The sequence below is a fragment of the Phasianus colchicus genome, chromosome 3, assembly GCF_987193195.1.
Source record: "Phasianus colchicus chromosome 3, bPhaCol1.hap1.1, whole genome shotgun sequence".
Taxonomy (NCBI): Eukaryota; Metazoa; Chordata; class Aves; order Galliformes; family Phasianidae; genus Phasianus; species Phasianus colchicus.
Window position 1 is genome coordinate 48256421 of NC_143438.1, and position 15525 is coordinate 48271945.

General features: G+C 38.4%; 1 protein-coding gene across 4 annotated transcripts in view; it reads right to left on the minus strand.

Moving 5' to 3' along the window:
* Nucleotides 1–1223: 1223 nt before the first annotated feature.
* ROCK1 (Rho associated coiled-coil containing protein kinase 1) overlaps nt 1224–15525 on the minus strand; it is an 81891-nt gene continuing 67589 nt past the window's right edge. Inside the window, exons 27-34 of one of the 4 annotated variants that reach the window (XM_031612857.2) lie at nt 15230–15395; nt 11115–11185; nt 8714–8802; nt 7200–7278; nt 6817–7078; nt 6031–6238; nt 4448–4525; nt 1224–2686 (exon numbers count right to left, since the gene is read on the minus strand). In XM_031612857.2, coding sequence (XP_031468717.2) covers nt 2683–2686; nt 4448–4525; nt 6031–6238; nt 6817–7078; nt 7200–7278; nt 8714–8802; nt 11115–11185; nt 15230–15395 — 957 coding nt within the window. In that variant the 3' untranslated portion in view covers nt 1224–2682. Of the gene's footprint in view, nt 2687–2728; nt 4526–6030; nt 6239–6816; nt 7079–7199; nt 7279–8713; nt 8803–11114; nt 11186–15229; nt 15396–15525 lie in introns of those variants that run through there. The other 3 variants (XM_031612855.2, XM_090137450.1, XM_090137448.1) reach the window with 3 other exon arrangements.

Consider the following 15525-nt stretch of genomic DNA (forward strand, 5'->3'; position numbering starts at 1 on the left):
GCCCCTTGCTTAGAGTAAGGGAGTGCTAACAGCGGTATAGCGGAGCACACAAACTGTGATTTGCATGTCTAGACTTTTTTATTACAGTATTTTAGTTGCAACCTATCCTAGACAGACAAGTCAACTTCATTTTACACTTCATTATGTCTGGCTTCTTCTTTCCCAAGCAAAATCAGCATTTAGAAAGAATTGTGGAATTCAGCCTTGGCACATACCATCACCTGCAAAGCTTTTCAGCAACCTGTAGAATAAATCCATTTTTTCTACAACCCCTCTCTCTTTCCTCTGGTCAGTATTTATTCATAGCAGCTTTTAAGCAATTCTTTTCATATTCATAGAACATGGAATTACAAGATATGACAACATCTTTTAAGGAAGGTTAAGAAATCATTCAAAAAAGAGGTAGAAAGTTACAGAAGGTGGAAAAGCAATATGAAAACAAACCTAGGCTGGTGAATGACCTGGCTACAAGGCCTTCTCCTTATTTTTTTTCCTTCTCAGTACACAATAGGAGTTTAAAAGCAGGTCAGAGTGGCCCCTTGTATTGCTTTGCAATCTAACAATGCTGCAAGCGAATCGAGATCTGGAAGTTCATCTTTAGCATGCTTCACTCACAGCTCTGCAACTTGCTGATACTACCAATACAGCAAGCTCCATATAGAGGAACTTTCTGAAATTATGTCATCTACTTCTGCTGATCTGTGTTTCCCATCACTGAGACCTTCCAAGGGCATACAGTTGCATGCTGTCCCTACCAGCCCACACTTCTGCAGACCTCAGTGGATTACCCAGGGAGATTCCCAGACAGCTTCATGGAATGCACGCACTGCTTGGTTGGTTTTTTCCTTCTGAACATGGTTCCTTTCACTGGGCTCCTTCCCCTGAAATGAGTGGGATTTCTGCACCAGGAAGGATGAAGCATCTTTACACCAGAACCTTCACAAGCACAAGGCATGCTGGAATCGTAAATATAGGCTACTGCAGGCCAGGAGAATAAGGAAACAAAAAATTTGGAATGGTTTTTACTGTTTTACATCAAACAGAAACTAAATGTTCCCCTAGGCACTGTGATGCAAATGTACTTCATGCTAGAGCCCACTGCAGGGTCTTGAACGCTCAGAACCATTGTATAAGCTGCAGTCAGGAGAAAACACCATGCCAGTCGTTTTCAGAAGAGTCCTTCCATAAATTACTTTATTTCTCATTAAATGAGCACAGAGTCATTACCATATTAATAACAGATATGTTTATTATTACATATCCATCAGTGCGGCTTTCAATACCACTTGAAACATGCAAATCGTCCTAAGGACGAATCAGTTTTCCAGTGCTTCTTATTTAATACACAACTGCAAAGCCATTATAAATTACTGAGGAGGTATTCGGTTAAGAAATAATATAAAATAAAACCATACTGCCCATATAACCATGAATGCGTTCCTGCTACAAAGCAAGAGGCTGACAGCATTTACTGACATTCCTGAATTACCTGAAGCTTTTATGTTATATGCTTTTTATTTTTTTTCCCATTGCCTGCACATTTCTTGCCTTATAAATCAGAACCAGTCTTTCTTTGTAAGAGGAATTCCCATTCAAAGATGGTCTTTAATTTAGAAAATGCATCTAGCATCTACAATACTTCAACCAATCCAAGTTCAGTAAAAACCACTGATAACACAATAGGTTTTTTTAGAGGTTTCCTTTGTTATTTTTTATATTTCTACATTTATTGACATGGCAATCATACAATTAACTCAAATTAAGGCACTAAAATGACAACGTAAAACCCAGTAAAAGTGTTCTAAGAATAATTTACATTTCAAACAGTGCATACATGTTTGTTAACTTAATGTATGTTATCTCTTGAATTTGTAAAGCAGTACAGTATTCAGTTATAGAAACGATGTACCCCAAAATATGCTTCCAAACTCGGTTCTGTTTCCTGTTAGTTTCTAATGCCTCTAATAGTAAAATAATTCAGTATGGCTTGGCAAAAATGCATAGATTAAAGGCAATTACTTGGCTTTCCCCCCCTTTACAAACCTGCTGAATCAGTATTTTGAAAAGCGTAAGGTAAGATATTTAACACTTGGATCCATTCCAAAGTGGGTGATTAGCATTAAGGCTGTTAAGAACTCTGCAGTGAAGGCACTGAAGTTCAAGTGATAAGGCTTCATTTGTAAGCTAGTTCTGCAGTCTTCAAGAGCACAACTGTTGAGTCCTGAAAGCAATTGCAGTTCTTCTCATTGAGAAACCTTCCTCCTCTACTCAGTTTCATATGCTCATCTTGACATAAATATCCCTTTCCAAGGGTAAACAGTCCTCTTCTTTCACTGATATGAAGAAAGTTGGCTGCATTTCATCGTGATTTACAGGCTTTTTTTCTTTCTGTATCCAAAAAAGGCAGCACCTTTTTTTATACACCTAGCTAAGCTTTATTTGCTTTAACTTGCATTACACAGTAATAATTAATCTAATCTACCTTTAGGCAAACCCGCAATTAAACACCCTCAGTGTGCTTTTGTGCCAAAGCAAGGAGGAGACAGTAATAGCAATCTTAACCCTGAAGCCTGTGATAGTTATGTTGGAAGGAACAACAGCCTGTCTGCACTGCTCTGTGTGGTTAAAAAGCTGTTTTTCAGACCGCATCCCATGAGGTTCCATTAAGCACTGTACACGTGGTTAGCTGGAACAAAGAAAAAGAACAGGCAATTAATTAAAAATATTTTAAAATTTGCTTCATAACATTCCTGCAGGTTTGTTAAGAACTTCAGAGAAGAAAATTTGTTATTTTTTTCCAACTGACATGTATGATATTAAAAACATACCTACACAACCTTCCCAACTGTTCTTCACTTCTGACAACATTAGGTGAACACAGACATCAGACATGATAACGTTACTGCAGCTTTACCAGTAAACCATTCAGAGCAGACAAGCATATTTGTGGCAAACATAAGTGACCTTCGTCCCTTTCCAGGACTAGAAAAAGCTTTTGTAGGGCTAAGAGCACGCACATGCAGTTGCCAAAGCTCATCTGATGCATGGGAGGTCCATTTGAAACATGCATGAATTTCATTGGGTGCCCAAGTCCAAGTACATTAAAATAAAACACCACAATTGTGCTGATGTAAGCCTGCTATAAACTAGGAAGTGTAGTTTCAGATCTAGAAGCAGCACTGCAACTGCTGGCAAATTCATAACAAAGTTATAATCCATATCTCTTAGTGATTAAGTTATTAAAAAATAAGACTAAGAAATAACTTATGTTTGAAGTTCCCTTTAATGAGGCTGATGCAATTCTCCAAGATATCACTGCCCATCAACCACAAGGACAGTCAGATTAGACATAAATGAAATATCCTAAAATGTTTTAAAGGATGTATTAAAGTCTGTATCCATCAATTAGACCAGACTGTGCTGTACTGTCTGCCAAGAGAACAATTTCCATGTATTTAGCAAAAGCTACGATACACATGGATCTCATAGAAATCACCACTGCTTCCCTTCTCTCTTCCTCTTACTCCCTAAGTAAAGAGGTCTGGGTCAGAACTGCAGGGTGCAGTGTCTTGATATAACTCATTGCTACCTGAAAGGACTTCCAGTTTCCCACTTCCATCTTCCTGACTCCAGAGGAGAACCCCACCCTCTTACCCACCTTCCCTCAGCTCAGGCAGTCACCGCACTTCCCAGGAGGCTGATTCCACTCACCAGCTCAGTGAACCAAGGCTATGGCTTTTTTGACAGTCAGAACTGTGAATCTTTGTTCAAAGGACCAAAAAGGATCATTTCAAGCACCTACCCAGGAGCAACGACAGGAGAACAGGGAAGGAAGACTGAAAAAGGAAAATTCTCCTCTTAGAGGAGTCGTCCATCACCAGCATCAGTGGAAACAGGCTGCTGGGTTAGCTCAGCTACTGTCCAATCCCAGGTAAGTGCTCTGTATGCAACACCTTCTATATGTTTATGTAATTACATAAACATCAGGAGCACCAGAAGCAGATTTTTCTTAAGCAGGGAATTCTCCCTTCCTAAACATACAGAATATAACATGCAGTGCTATGCGAGCACAGGGTGGCCACGACACATCACAGCAGTCACTAACTGGTTCATAGTCAGCAGTAGCATCTACCTGAGGGTTAGAAAACCATCCACAACAAAACAGCATAGAACAAGTTCCTATCTCATCTTCTTCTAAAACTTACATGATAGGTATTTTTTCCTTATCTGCTCACATTGTCTGCAAGCACCACACAAGCCCCATTTTGTTACAGTTAACCCAGTGACAGCTGCCTCCCTCTGTGCTGGGGATGGAGCATGCTGCAAAGCCGCCCATGCAGCTCCTCAAGCACCAGTGAGCTGTGCGGGCTCCCCACCTGCCTCCTGCATACATCTCACACGCAGCACAGCAGGCTGGCAGCACAGCAGGCTGGCAGCACACACGTACCTAGCGCTCTTGCTGGCCAGCAGCTGTGCCTCTCTAAATTGCTTATGCTCAATATTCCTCTTCCTCCATACTTGGTGCCTACAATACGCAGCGGTAAAACAGAGCTTGCTGTAGATTAATTACATGTTCTGAGAAACTATTTCCATGTTAAGTAAGAAACAAAATTCCAAAGGTTAAACATCAATTACACCATCAAGTTTGCTGAGGGATTCAGGCCAAAAACTCTTGGAGAGTCACACAGTTGTTATCTGTTTGATTCACATCGCAGTCTGTGCTCCAAGACGTTGAAAAGATGCAGGATACTGTGTGAGCATTCATTTCTGAGTTGTGAGAATGTGAAATTAAAAAAGGGAACTTTACAAGGGCAAGGTTTGGCAGCACACTTGGGGAAGAACAAATATACTCAACAGAGAATGATTTCCAAAATGTACAGTCAAGATCATTTCAGTGTTGTTTTAGATTATTCCAATTAATACAACTTAAAGATGCACATAAATGGCATATTACAATAATTCTTTCCAATCCAATTTCAACCTTTAAAGAGAAACCTATTATATGTTTCAGGAAAATAGTAAAAATGCACTTTTCTTTTACTGACATCATACTTTACATAAAGGGCTGAGAAATGTCCCTTACAGATGGAAATGAAGCATAACCTGCAAGCAGATATTTCAAATAGAGTTTATCCTGAAAATTTCACATCAGTTGATCATGTAAGGGTCCCTTTGTAGGAAGTCTCTCATGGCAACTGCAGGGGTGGGTGGCAGCAGAAAGAGGAGCTGAAGTTCTGCTCCAGAGCAGCTGCTCATCCCACAGTGCCACAGTGCACAGGGACACAGGACAGCGATACACATTTCAGAAAAGAAAAACTAACAGATACTAAATGAAAACATTTTCATTGCTTTTCTCCAGTTTTCTGACAGTTCCAGGCCTAAAGTAATATTCCCAGTTAACGTTATCTTAAGGACCTTCACTGAACATACCTGTAGCTCAAACTATAATCACCTGTGTTTTAGTAATAATTACTGGAGCAAGAAAATCAGCACTCTTTGTAGCTTTTCTTTTATATTACTCGTGTCTGAAGGTGGATGTTCCATAATATGCTCAGTGCCTCCTTGTGCACAGAAGTTTGCATTTAACACACTTCATGCAAGGAATGTTTGGCAGTGCTTCCAAATTGATGTCCTTCAATCCGGAATGACTCTTTCCTTAACTTCCACTTCAAACTGTCCACCTACTCACTTATTCTTGGAGAAAGAAACGTGCTATACTGTGTGAGGAGGTGGATTAAAAATAAATTTACCATGTCCTAGCATTAAAATAAGGATATTTTAAACCTGGCTCTGGTTAACGCATAGGGCCACAAACAGCTTTACTAACAACTCGTGGGACAGAAGAAGACAGGAAATGAGAGAGCAAAGAAACAATGAATTCTGTCTATTCCTCTTTCATGATTTGAGCACAGCTTTAGACAACCTGTTCTACAGTCTTCACTATGGCACAATTTCCTCTTAAATAAGATTTTACAAACAGATATCTATGGTTTTTAGTTAAAAAGATTCACAGCCTTCGTAGTTTCTCACCTCGTTTTTCCAGAAGTATTTTTAACAGCTTTTCGGAATGACTGGTTTGCTGAGGATCTTGTAGACATAGTTCTAGGAGAAGCACGAACAAAAGTAGAAGGTGGGTTCTTAGGGATCTTCTTTACTAAATGAGTTACCCATTTCTTCTGTTCATCCTGACAGGATGCCAGCAACAACATATCTCTTGCTGAAGTTACGTCGTAACTCACTGTAAGTAAAAGGCAGAAGATGAATTCCTTATCAGAATGAGAAATATGACCTACCAGTTGTTCCACCAGAAAACATACCTGGTGGCACCAACATTACACACCTGGAATGCTTCGTATTTTTAGAAGACGACAACCAGCAGGGGAAATTACAAATATTATTTCAGTATTTGTCTCTCTTTATTAATACTCTTGACTTTAATACTCAAGTAATGAGACAACTTGCACTGATTTCAGGCTTATGCTAAAAAGCTGTGTGGATATCTTATGACTGACTTCCAGAGCACGTATCCCAAATACTCCATTTCACAGGAGCACAGAGAGGAAACTTTGCCCCCAGTCCGTGAAGTGGCTGAAGAACCACTCTTCAAACTTCTTATCACAGCTTGGTGATGTGGTCACTGCATTGTCCCCAACACAGCCAAATATCAGCTGACAGAAAGAATGGTTCAGGAACCAAGTAGTGGACCAGCACCTGGGCAAAAACCCTTGTGCTCTCACAGCTGAGCCACATTACTTACACCAAAGGCCTCCCTGCAAAGGCTTCTCAAAGCTGCCTCTTCATAAGCAGTACTGATACCTTTGCATGGTGCAATTAACTCCTCCTTTTTATCCAAGTGGTCTCTATGGCACTTCACATGGCATCTTCGACATTCCAGGGCAGCTGGGGGCTTGAAGACATGCCAAAGAGGTTTGGCACAGGCCTCGCAGTTGGCTGGAAAGTGGTATATTGTTGGAATAAATTCATGGCCTTTATGATTTAGGAAATTTGTCTTCTCTGCAGGCTGGACTGACTCTACCTCCACATCCTTCCTGCATTCCCCCTCATTAGCATACAAAATCTGAAAAAGGAATACTGCATGTTACTGTTGAAGCACTAAATATTTCTATACAATTTCTAAAATCACCAAATGTTTTCTTGAAAAGAATTGGAACAGGAATGACAATTCACTTTCTTTTTACCTGGAATATTTTAGGAATTTCTTCAGTTTCTGCTCTATATACATCTCCTTGAGTTACAGGTCGGACATGGAACAGCTTACTAGATTAAAAGAAAGACCAATCAGAAAATGTGACTATAATCAAATTGCTTTCAAGTTTTTCCAAATCTTGTTTATACAAGCAAAATTACATACTTCAAGGCTGCAATATGGTTTTAGGAATTCACTATACCTTATAGATCTTGTCTAGTAAATCTAGTTGGTCTTACCCTAGTAAAACCTAAACATTTCATAGCATGAAAGAGGATGATGTTACAACAGATTCAAGACACGCTGTGGCAAACTTAGCTGTGAAAAAGGCTTTCCAATTCTTTCTTAGAACACTGCGAAGTCTATACTATTACTAAAAAAGCATACTGATAACCCTGGATGGAAGTACAGTTTGTTGGTTGTTTTTCTCCCCCTTTGTCATATTATCAGTTGAGAAGCAATCAATGCCAGAAGATCATAAAGATTGATCTGGGGCACAAAGTGTTCAAAATGCTGTTAAAACTGAAACAAATGTCATCCCGCAATGGGTGAAGATCTAAGCCCAACATTCTCTTTTCAGCAGTAGCCATAACAGACGTTTATGAAAAGAGAATAAGAAACAACTCAAAGAGAAAATAATGCCTTGCCTGTTTACAAGCAAATGGCAGCTTAAGCGCACCCTGATTTGGTGATTCCTTACAGACCCTAAAATTCATAGTCACTGGTAGACTGCTTCATGCATTTTAAAGCCTTTGTCCAATTACTACTCTATGAAGTTCCATAACATTCAGCTGTTCAAATATCACAGCCAATCATGTAACAGTGATGGCTTTCAGTGATGAAACATCCTTCCTTACGTACAACCAACATACAGGGGAAACTATTTATTTGTTTTTCCTCTTTAATAGAAATTGTCTGGAAAATTTAGAAATGCTTTGAGCTTGGTCAACACCAATCCCTTCTCACACTGCAAGAACAAGTTATGAGGCAAGGGAATGAGACCTAAAATCAAAGAACCTGTACCTTACTTTGGTGTGACCCACAGATATCATGACCTGCATTAGAAAACAGCTATTTGAAGTAACAGTAACCAGTCATTAAAATATCGGGGAGCTGTGCCACAACTTACCACCCATCCCATACTTTAACCAGCACAGATAAAAGGTAACACCAAATCACAAAAAGAGAAAGAACAGGTAGGTTCCACTGTTTCTGTCTCTGTCATAATAAACCTCATCTCTTCTGCAAAAACAGACCAGTGAATGCAGAAAGACCCACACTATCCTGTGATTCAGTTTTTAGCCACAGCAATACCAAAAAACCCCAAAACATAGGATCTGCCATTAAAGATAACAGCATCCTGAAATACAGGTAAAAAGACATTTTCCAATTAGAACAGGAAATTCAAAATTATTTACGGAATTTTGATTCCAAGCTGACAGATCTCTTATCAGCTTGAACATAGTGCTCTTTTGTCAACACAAAGCTAACAGTAACTGTACTTACTCTATGTCTAGTACCATGGATGGATTAGACTGGTCCTTGTCCTTTTCATCATTATAGAACAGTATCTTTTTACTGCTCACCACTACGTACTGGGAAGAGAAAAGGAAAAAACAAGTTAAAATTGAATACTAAAAAGAAACATTTGTCCAGTTGTATTTTCCTAAGAACATGAAAAATCATTTCTTTCTTTTTTTTTTTTTTTCACTCAATCTTTTCAACTAGTATCAAGAGATATTTAAGTCCTCACCAGAGATACTTCTGACAGCTGTGCAACACTACAGCCACAGTGACTTTGTATTGCCATGGCAGAACTCTACAGTGTCCACAGTGACTTTGGGAGTCTATCCATACAGAACTCAAATTTCATTTGAGACTGCAAAGTTGATATGAAAAATTACTCCAATCCTGAGCAGCTCCTAGAATGCAGAGTATCACTTGTTGATACGTTGCAAACACCTCCTGTAGTCCAGAGACCTGCGGGACCAACTGTGCTTTGCACCAAATAACTGGTAGCCTGAAGGAGTTAGCAAACTCAGCTCAGAATCTACTTCCTATCTAATGGTCTAATATAACAAGGAGCAAAAGTAAAGCAGCACTAAGAGTGAACGGGTGATAGTCTGGTATACATTCCAAATCTAGGAATAAACTGAAACAGTAAAGGAAAAGTTTGCAGAGGAAGAGAAATGAACATTCTTTTGCAGCATTCCTCTTTCCCAAACGTTCAGTATGCCTGCAGCATCTGCCCCCCCATCCCCAAAAGTCCATTTATATTGTCCTCAATTTAAAGTACACAGACACTATCCCAGTGCTGCTCCTAATCACACAGAATTATAAAAACCGGTTCAGATGACAGGAATTACAAAGCACCTGCCCAGAGAAAACAAGTTTTGTAACCTACAAGAGAGTAAAGGTCAAATACTTCTAACCTAAGCACTTCCCAATGAGCTCAGATCTGTAGCATTCACTGCTCATTGCTCTTCACTAGGACCTGCAAGTCCAACGTCTTTGCTACAACTGTCCATAAGCAAAAGCTCAACCATCACTGTGGCAGTCTCCTCCCCTGTAGTTTCAAGCATTTTAGAAACTATATATTAAAGGTATATGTATAAAAAAAAGGATCTAGAAGACTGGTCCATCCATATTCATCTCCACATTCTGGTATAATACAACTCAAAAGTAAGGGAAATAAGAGAATACACAAACAATTCATCTTGAATTCCAGTTACTGGTAGGTAATTGAATGAGTTTCCGCATGACATACATAGTACTGACTATTCTGTAAATGTTGATCACTCCTCCTTACAAGAGGAGTTTCCTCATTACACAGGAATGAGTCTGACTTCATAATCTGAATATGAAAGTGACCTTAGCAAGTTCACAGGAAAATGTTTGACACATATGTTCCTCAAGCTGCACGCTTCAGCTGAGCACATCTCAACTACTGATCTCAGCTCCTCAGTCAGAAGTCTTTAATACAAAGCCCAACCAAGGTGAGTAATTGCTACATCTTCATGGTGCAAGCCTCTTGCAATCTGTCCCAATGTAGAAAACATCTGTGCTTGTACTTTTTTGATCTACTTCAACAGAAAGCTGATGCCTTCTTTGCCTTTGAAGTATACAATTCCGCCTTTCACAGTAAAAGAAAAGCCTTAAAATGACTACAAATGCAAATTCTGATTATGACAGAATTCAGTTATCAGACTGTTGACACTGTTTCAGATGCAGTGTAGTTCAGCCAAGAAAATACACGCTCCAGTCAACATGTCCCCTCATTCAACAGCTTGAAACTCAGCTTAACAAATCTTGTCAGCATGATTTGTTTTACAGAGGCAACCACTTATAGCTCAAATGCCCTCAAAGTGCAGGACCTATTTTTTAAACTAGAAGAGCATGAATGGAGTAACTGACTGCAATATCTTGCTTGCCTGAAGAAGTTCGAGTCTTTTAGTGGAGAAGCTGAGTTTATCTGAAGTTTATAAATTTAATCATCCAAGGGTGAATTAATATTCTAGAAGACACGTAGAGATGTCTATAAGATGTATTCCAACAGAAAAAGGATGTAGTACTTTAGATGATTAAGAGCAGAATAAAGTAATGTGTTTTGTGCCAAAGCAATGCCAAAAGTTTGACAGCAAGCTGGATATATCAATTCTAGAACAATAAAAGTCAGACAGCCTTAGATATCAAAGAAAAATTTCTGATACATGTTGCATATCTGTCCTTCTGTTACATCATTTTCTTTCTCTATTAAGCAATATATACATGCTGGAATATTCTCATTACTTTTTTTGCTTCTTAAACATGAGCTGTAAAACCAATTCCACTGCATGCCTAAAAACAAAACAACAAGAACAACATTTTTCAAGGGAGCTAGGGAAGAAAAAAAGAAATCCATCTGTACCTGTTTCTTCCAGCCATGCCGCTTTATGTTTCCCTTGTTTGGTATTGAAAGCCAACCTTCAAGCCTTGATTCTAGTTTAAAAAAAAAAAAAAAAAAACAGTAAGTAATTGTATATATTTATGTTATTATTTATATTAACTATATATAGTAAAGCAAAATAACACAAAGCAAACTGATTACTAGAAAGGATAATGTACTACATGCAGTAATAGGCAATTACCAATTCAGCAAAGCAGAATAAAAAGCACAGCTGAATAAAAGGAAGATATAAGCATTTATTTCATGCTCCATCACAAGCTAACACTTTATCACACAGTTACTGCAGAATAAAGTGAAGCTGCTTTCCTTGATGTCAACATTTAAACACAATGTACACTGTTTGCAAAGGGTCAGGCCACAGAAAAGACTTGGCTTTGGAAGTGTGTTACAGCTTAAATGGAGGATGATTCAGAAATTTTCAGTGTAAATACCATTTAACACTCATAGGGTCTACATGAAAATATTCAGCAGGAAAATGCAGCAAGTAAATCAGATCCACATTTCCCAAGGGAAACAAAAAGAACAGTGCACGAGAGCAAGCAAAGCTACACAGGAGTTCCATTACTCACAGAAGATAAGCATAGGAGATAAATAAATAAGGAATGCAGGAAGAATCAACTAGATATCAGGAATAAAAGACAAGCATTTTATTCAGATTTTCAGTGGACAGCTTTTCAAAAATTACTTTAAAATCATATATTTTGCTATCATGAAATTAGCAATTTAACAATTCTACAGAGAAAGGTCACAAGAAAAACAAATCCACCTGACTGACAGCCCCACCTGGCATTAAAACTAGGTATGAAACAAACACAGCTTTCCAACATTATTCCTACAACATGCAATATTTAAAAGTGAACTACAATAAAGAAATAAGAAGACAGAATCACTTCTTTATCATTTCTGAGCAGACTAGAGAAAAGTCTCAAAATACTGAGTGGGTACAGTGAACTGCTCAAATCCTATCTGGAGAAAAGCAGAACTCTTTTCAACCAGAAATCTGCCTTGAACAATTAAGGAATACCAGACTTCCCTGCCTCTTCGACCTGTTTAAGACTTGCAGAGAGGGCCTGAGAGGCCCCCTCTCCTCCTCCTAGCTCTTAATAATCCATGGCTTTAGAAATGGAAACATACTGTCTATAGGCATCGCAGCTAATGCTCACCTTACGTTGAGTATTTGTTCCTTGACAATTTAATTTTACCTCAAGAAAAGACTATTCTTTTTTTTCAGCATTTTTTTAATATGCTAAAGGTGAAGTTCCCTTTTGAAGAAAAAAAAAAACAAACAAAAACAACCTGATTACCTGCTACTAATGAACATACTACTGTGGTTCTAAAGGAATACTGCACTGCACATCTTGGGTAATTGTGCCATATGAAAATTTGGAAAGACCCAATAATGACAGATTTTAAAGAAGCATCAGGTACTACGTTGTTTATACAGACAGCATGAGGAGGAATATTTTCCTAAGCTCACTTCTATTTCAGTACATCCTGTAGAAAGTGGGTAAGTTATTACAAGTGAATTGGTTGACATTCTTTTCTGTCTACTATAAATCTATTCTAGTGAGCAAATACTATTTGAATGAGAGATAATTTCTGAACTGTGAATAACATATTGCAGTCAAAAATATTTTCTGAATGTGCTCCTTTTCAGCAACAGCTAACATGAGACTGGAACTAAATGTACTCGTGAAAGGGTAGATGAGCTATTTTTGTTCCAGCCTTGCCACAAACGCTCATCTTGAGTAATATTTACAGTGCTTTTTGATTTCCCTTGACAAAGTTAGCTAACAACTGCAAATGCCCATCTGGACATTTCGCAAATATCTGATCCAGATGAATAATATTTATGAGTGTTCTGATTAAGTAATTAAGAAAATATGAGCTACCCAGACTATGAAAAAGATTTTTCCAACTTTCTCTCTAAAAAGCAACAGGAAGGAGTTAGGCCTTGAAAAGACCTGATGGCCAGCTGGACCCAAACAGAATATGAAGAAAAAACATCTGTGAAAACTGTAACTCTTATACTTCTCTCTCAATGCATATTAAAAGATGGATTTGCATTTTAAACATCTTCATGGCTAATAATCATATTGCCACAATAGTGACTCTGGATGAGAAACAGGAGTTCTAACACTGGAGACACCAACTGAAACGTGAGTCTTGTTGAAGGCCAGCAACAAGCAGAAGATCCCAGCTCCATTTCTTCTTGACATTTTTACTCGGTGATACAGATTGTTTTTGAGTGCATCTTAAGTAAATATGCTGAAAACACAAATCAGCATGGACTGACTGACTCACCAGAGGGACACAAAGCCATCCAGGGGTCCCTGACAGGCTGGGGAGATGGGCTGACAAGAATCTCATGAAGTTAAAAAAGGAGAAGAGCAGAGTCCTGCACCTGGACAGGAACAACCCCACACACTAGGACACAGAGGAGGGCAGGACTTGGGGATCCAAGTGGATACCAAGGCTGTGGAGTTTCCTCCCTGGATATCTTCAAAAGTCACCTGGACATGGTGATGGCTGATGGGCAACTTGCTCTCGGTGTCCTCATTTGAGCAGAAGCTTCACTACAAGACCTCCAGAGGTCCCTTCCAGCCTTAACCTATGATTCTGTTATTTTCTCTTTTATGGCATTGGCATGTATAGACTGGCTTTCCTCTCCTGATTACAAAGCTAGTGTAGTTCTTCTGTACTCTCTACTCGACTAACAAAACTGTGAAATATGATCATACTAATGTCACAATCTCCTTAAATTACCTAAATTGCTTCTTATTCAGATTCTGATCAATTCAGATCCTCACTCAAACAAACAAAAAACCCAACACATTCTAAAGACAAAATCAAAACATATTTAAAAAACATACACGAGATGTCCTAATAACATATATTAGAGGTCCTACCTGTATGAAATACTAACATCAGAAGCACAACTGCAGTAAAAGTAAGAGGCATGTGGAAAGAAGAGGGTAAAAAATGAAGGGAAGTGAAAGGTTGGTAAAGTAGAAATAGAGGAGTAAAGAAGACAAAGGGAAAGACTGTAAGAAGTTCCAGTAATTACGATATTTTAATTAACAGTGATAAAATTATAGCTGATTTGCCACAACTTGATACATTTCTGCCCCCAAATTCAAAGTGGCAGTTTGGAAAGACACTAAAAAATGCACCATTGCAAAGGGAAAACTGGAAACAACATACCATATGAGGCAGTCAAAGAAAGAGCACACTCCTATAAACTTCCCCAGATCTAGCAGACAGTGTTACACTGACTTAATACTAATTTTAAAGAAATAGAGAAGATGTTACCAGATGGAGGCAAGTGATGAGGGTTTGGTTTTTTTTTTTCAGCATATTACAAAACAGCCATTTTGCTGAAAATGGTGGAGAAAGTGATGATTATTATTAACCCTTTCTAGGGATATAGAAACGTGAACATACTGATTACACTCTGCAAATATTGAGGCGTGGGAAATCACTAACCAGTGTTAACAGTGGGCCTCCAAATACAATGTCTGCAACTGAAGCTATATGGGAATCACCAGCTTATATGTGCTATTCTTCTAAACTGCTGAATCAGAATACCATACTCTGGTATGCATTATAGAAATTTCTATAGTTTGGTGGGTTGGTTTTTTTTTCCTTCCACACAAACAACTGTTGCCACTTTTCATAAAAATGCTACATTAGTATGACTATCAAACAAAATCAAGGCAAGTTTGCATTCAAGATATAAAATGCACTATGGAAATATGCTGGCCCTCTAATGGATTCACTCTACACTGCAAACTGTAGTTACTATGTTCAGACAGCAGTGACAGCTATATTCCTTCCACAAAAGTGGAATGTTATGGTAATACCATGCCGTAAAGTAATTAGAAGACTAAGTGTGAGCAGCTGAGCCATGAAACTGAAAAATAAGTTCAAAAAATACAAGTAGAAACGTGACACAGAAAGATAGTCACAAGGTATTTTCAAGAAGGTAGTGACCTGTTTGAAAGACTGGAAGAATGGACCTTCCAAAATTGTGTATATGCACAGAAACAACTACCTCAAATACACTTTCCTCTTACCTGAAAGATTTCCATCAATTTCATCTGGCTGTAGACTAGAAACGCTGGTAGAATCCATTCCTTGCTGGAGATCCAAAATTTTCCTTCGTAATTGTTCTATGTCACTCTCTTTACTATCCAGCTGCATCTGTAGCTCATTCCTGTATGTTGATTCTTCTGCTAGTTGCTGTATTTATATACACATACATCATCACCATGGTATCAAAAATATGGGAGCAAAGTATTTAAAAACAAAACCTTACTACTTCTTTTTGCCTCAAAATCTCTAGACACTTTTGATAGCATTGACATAAATT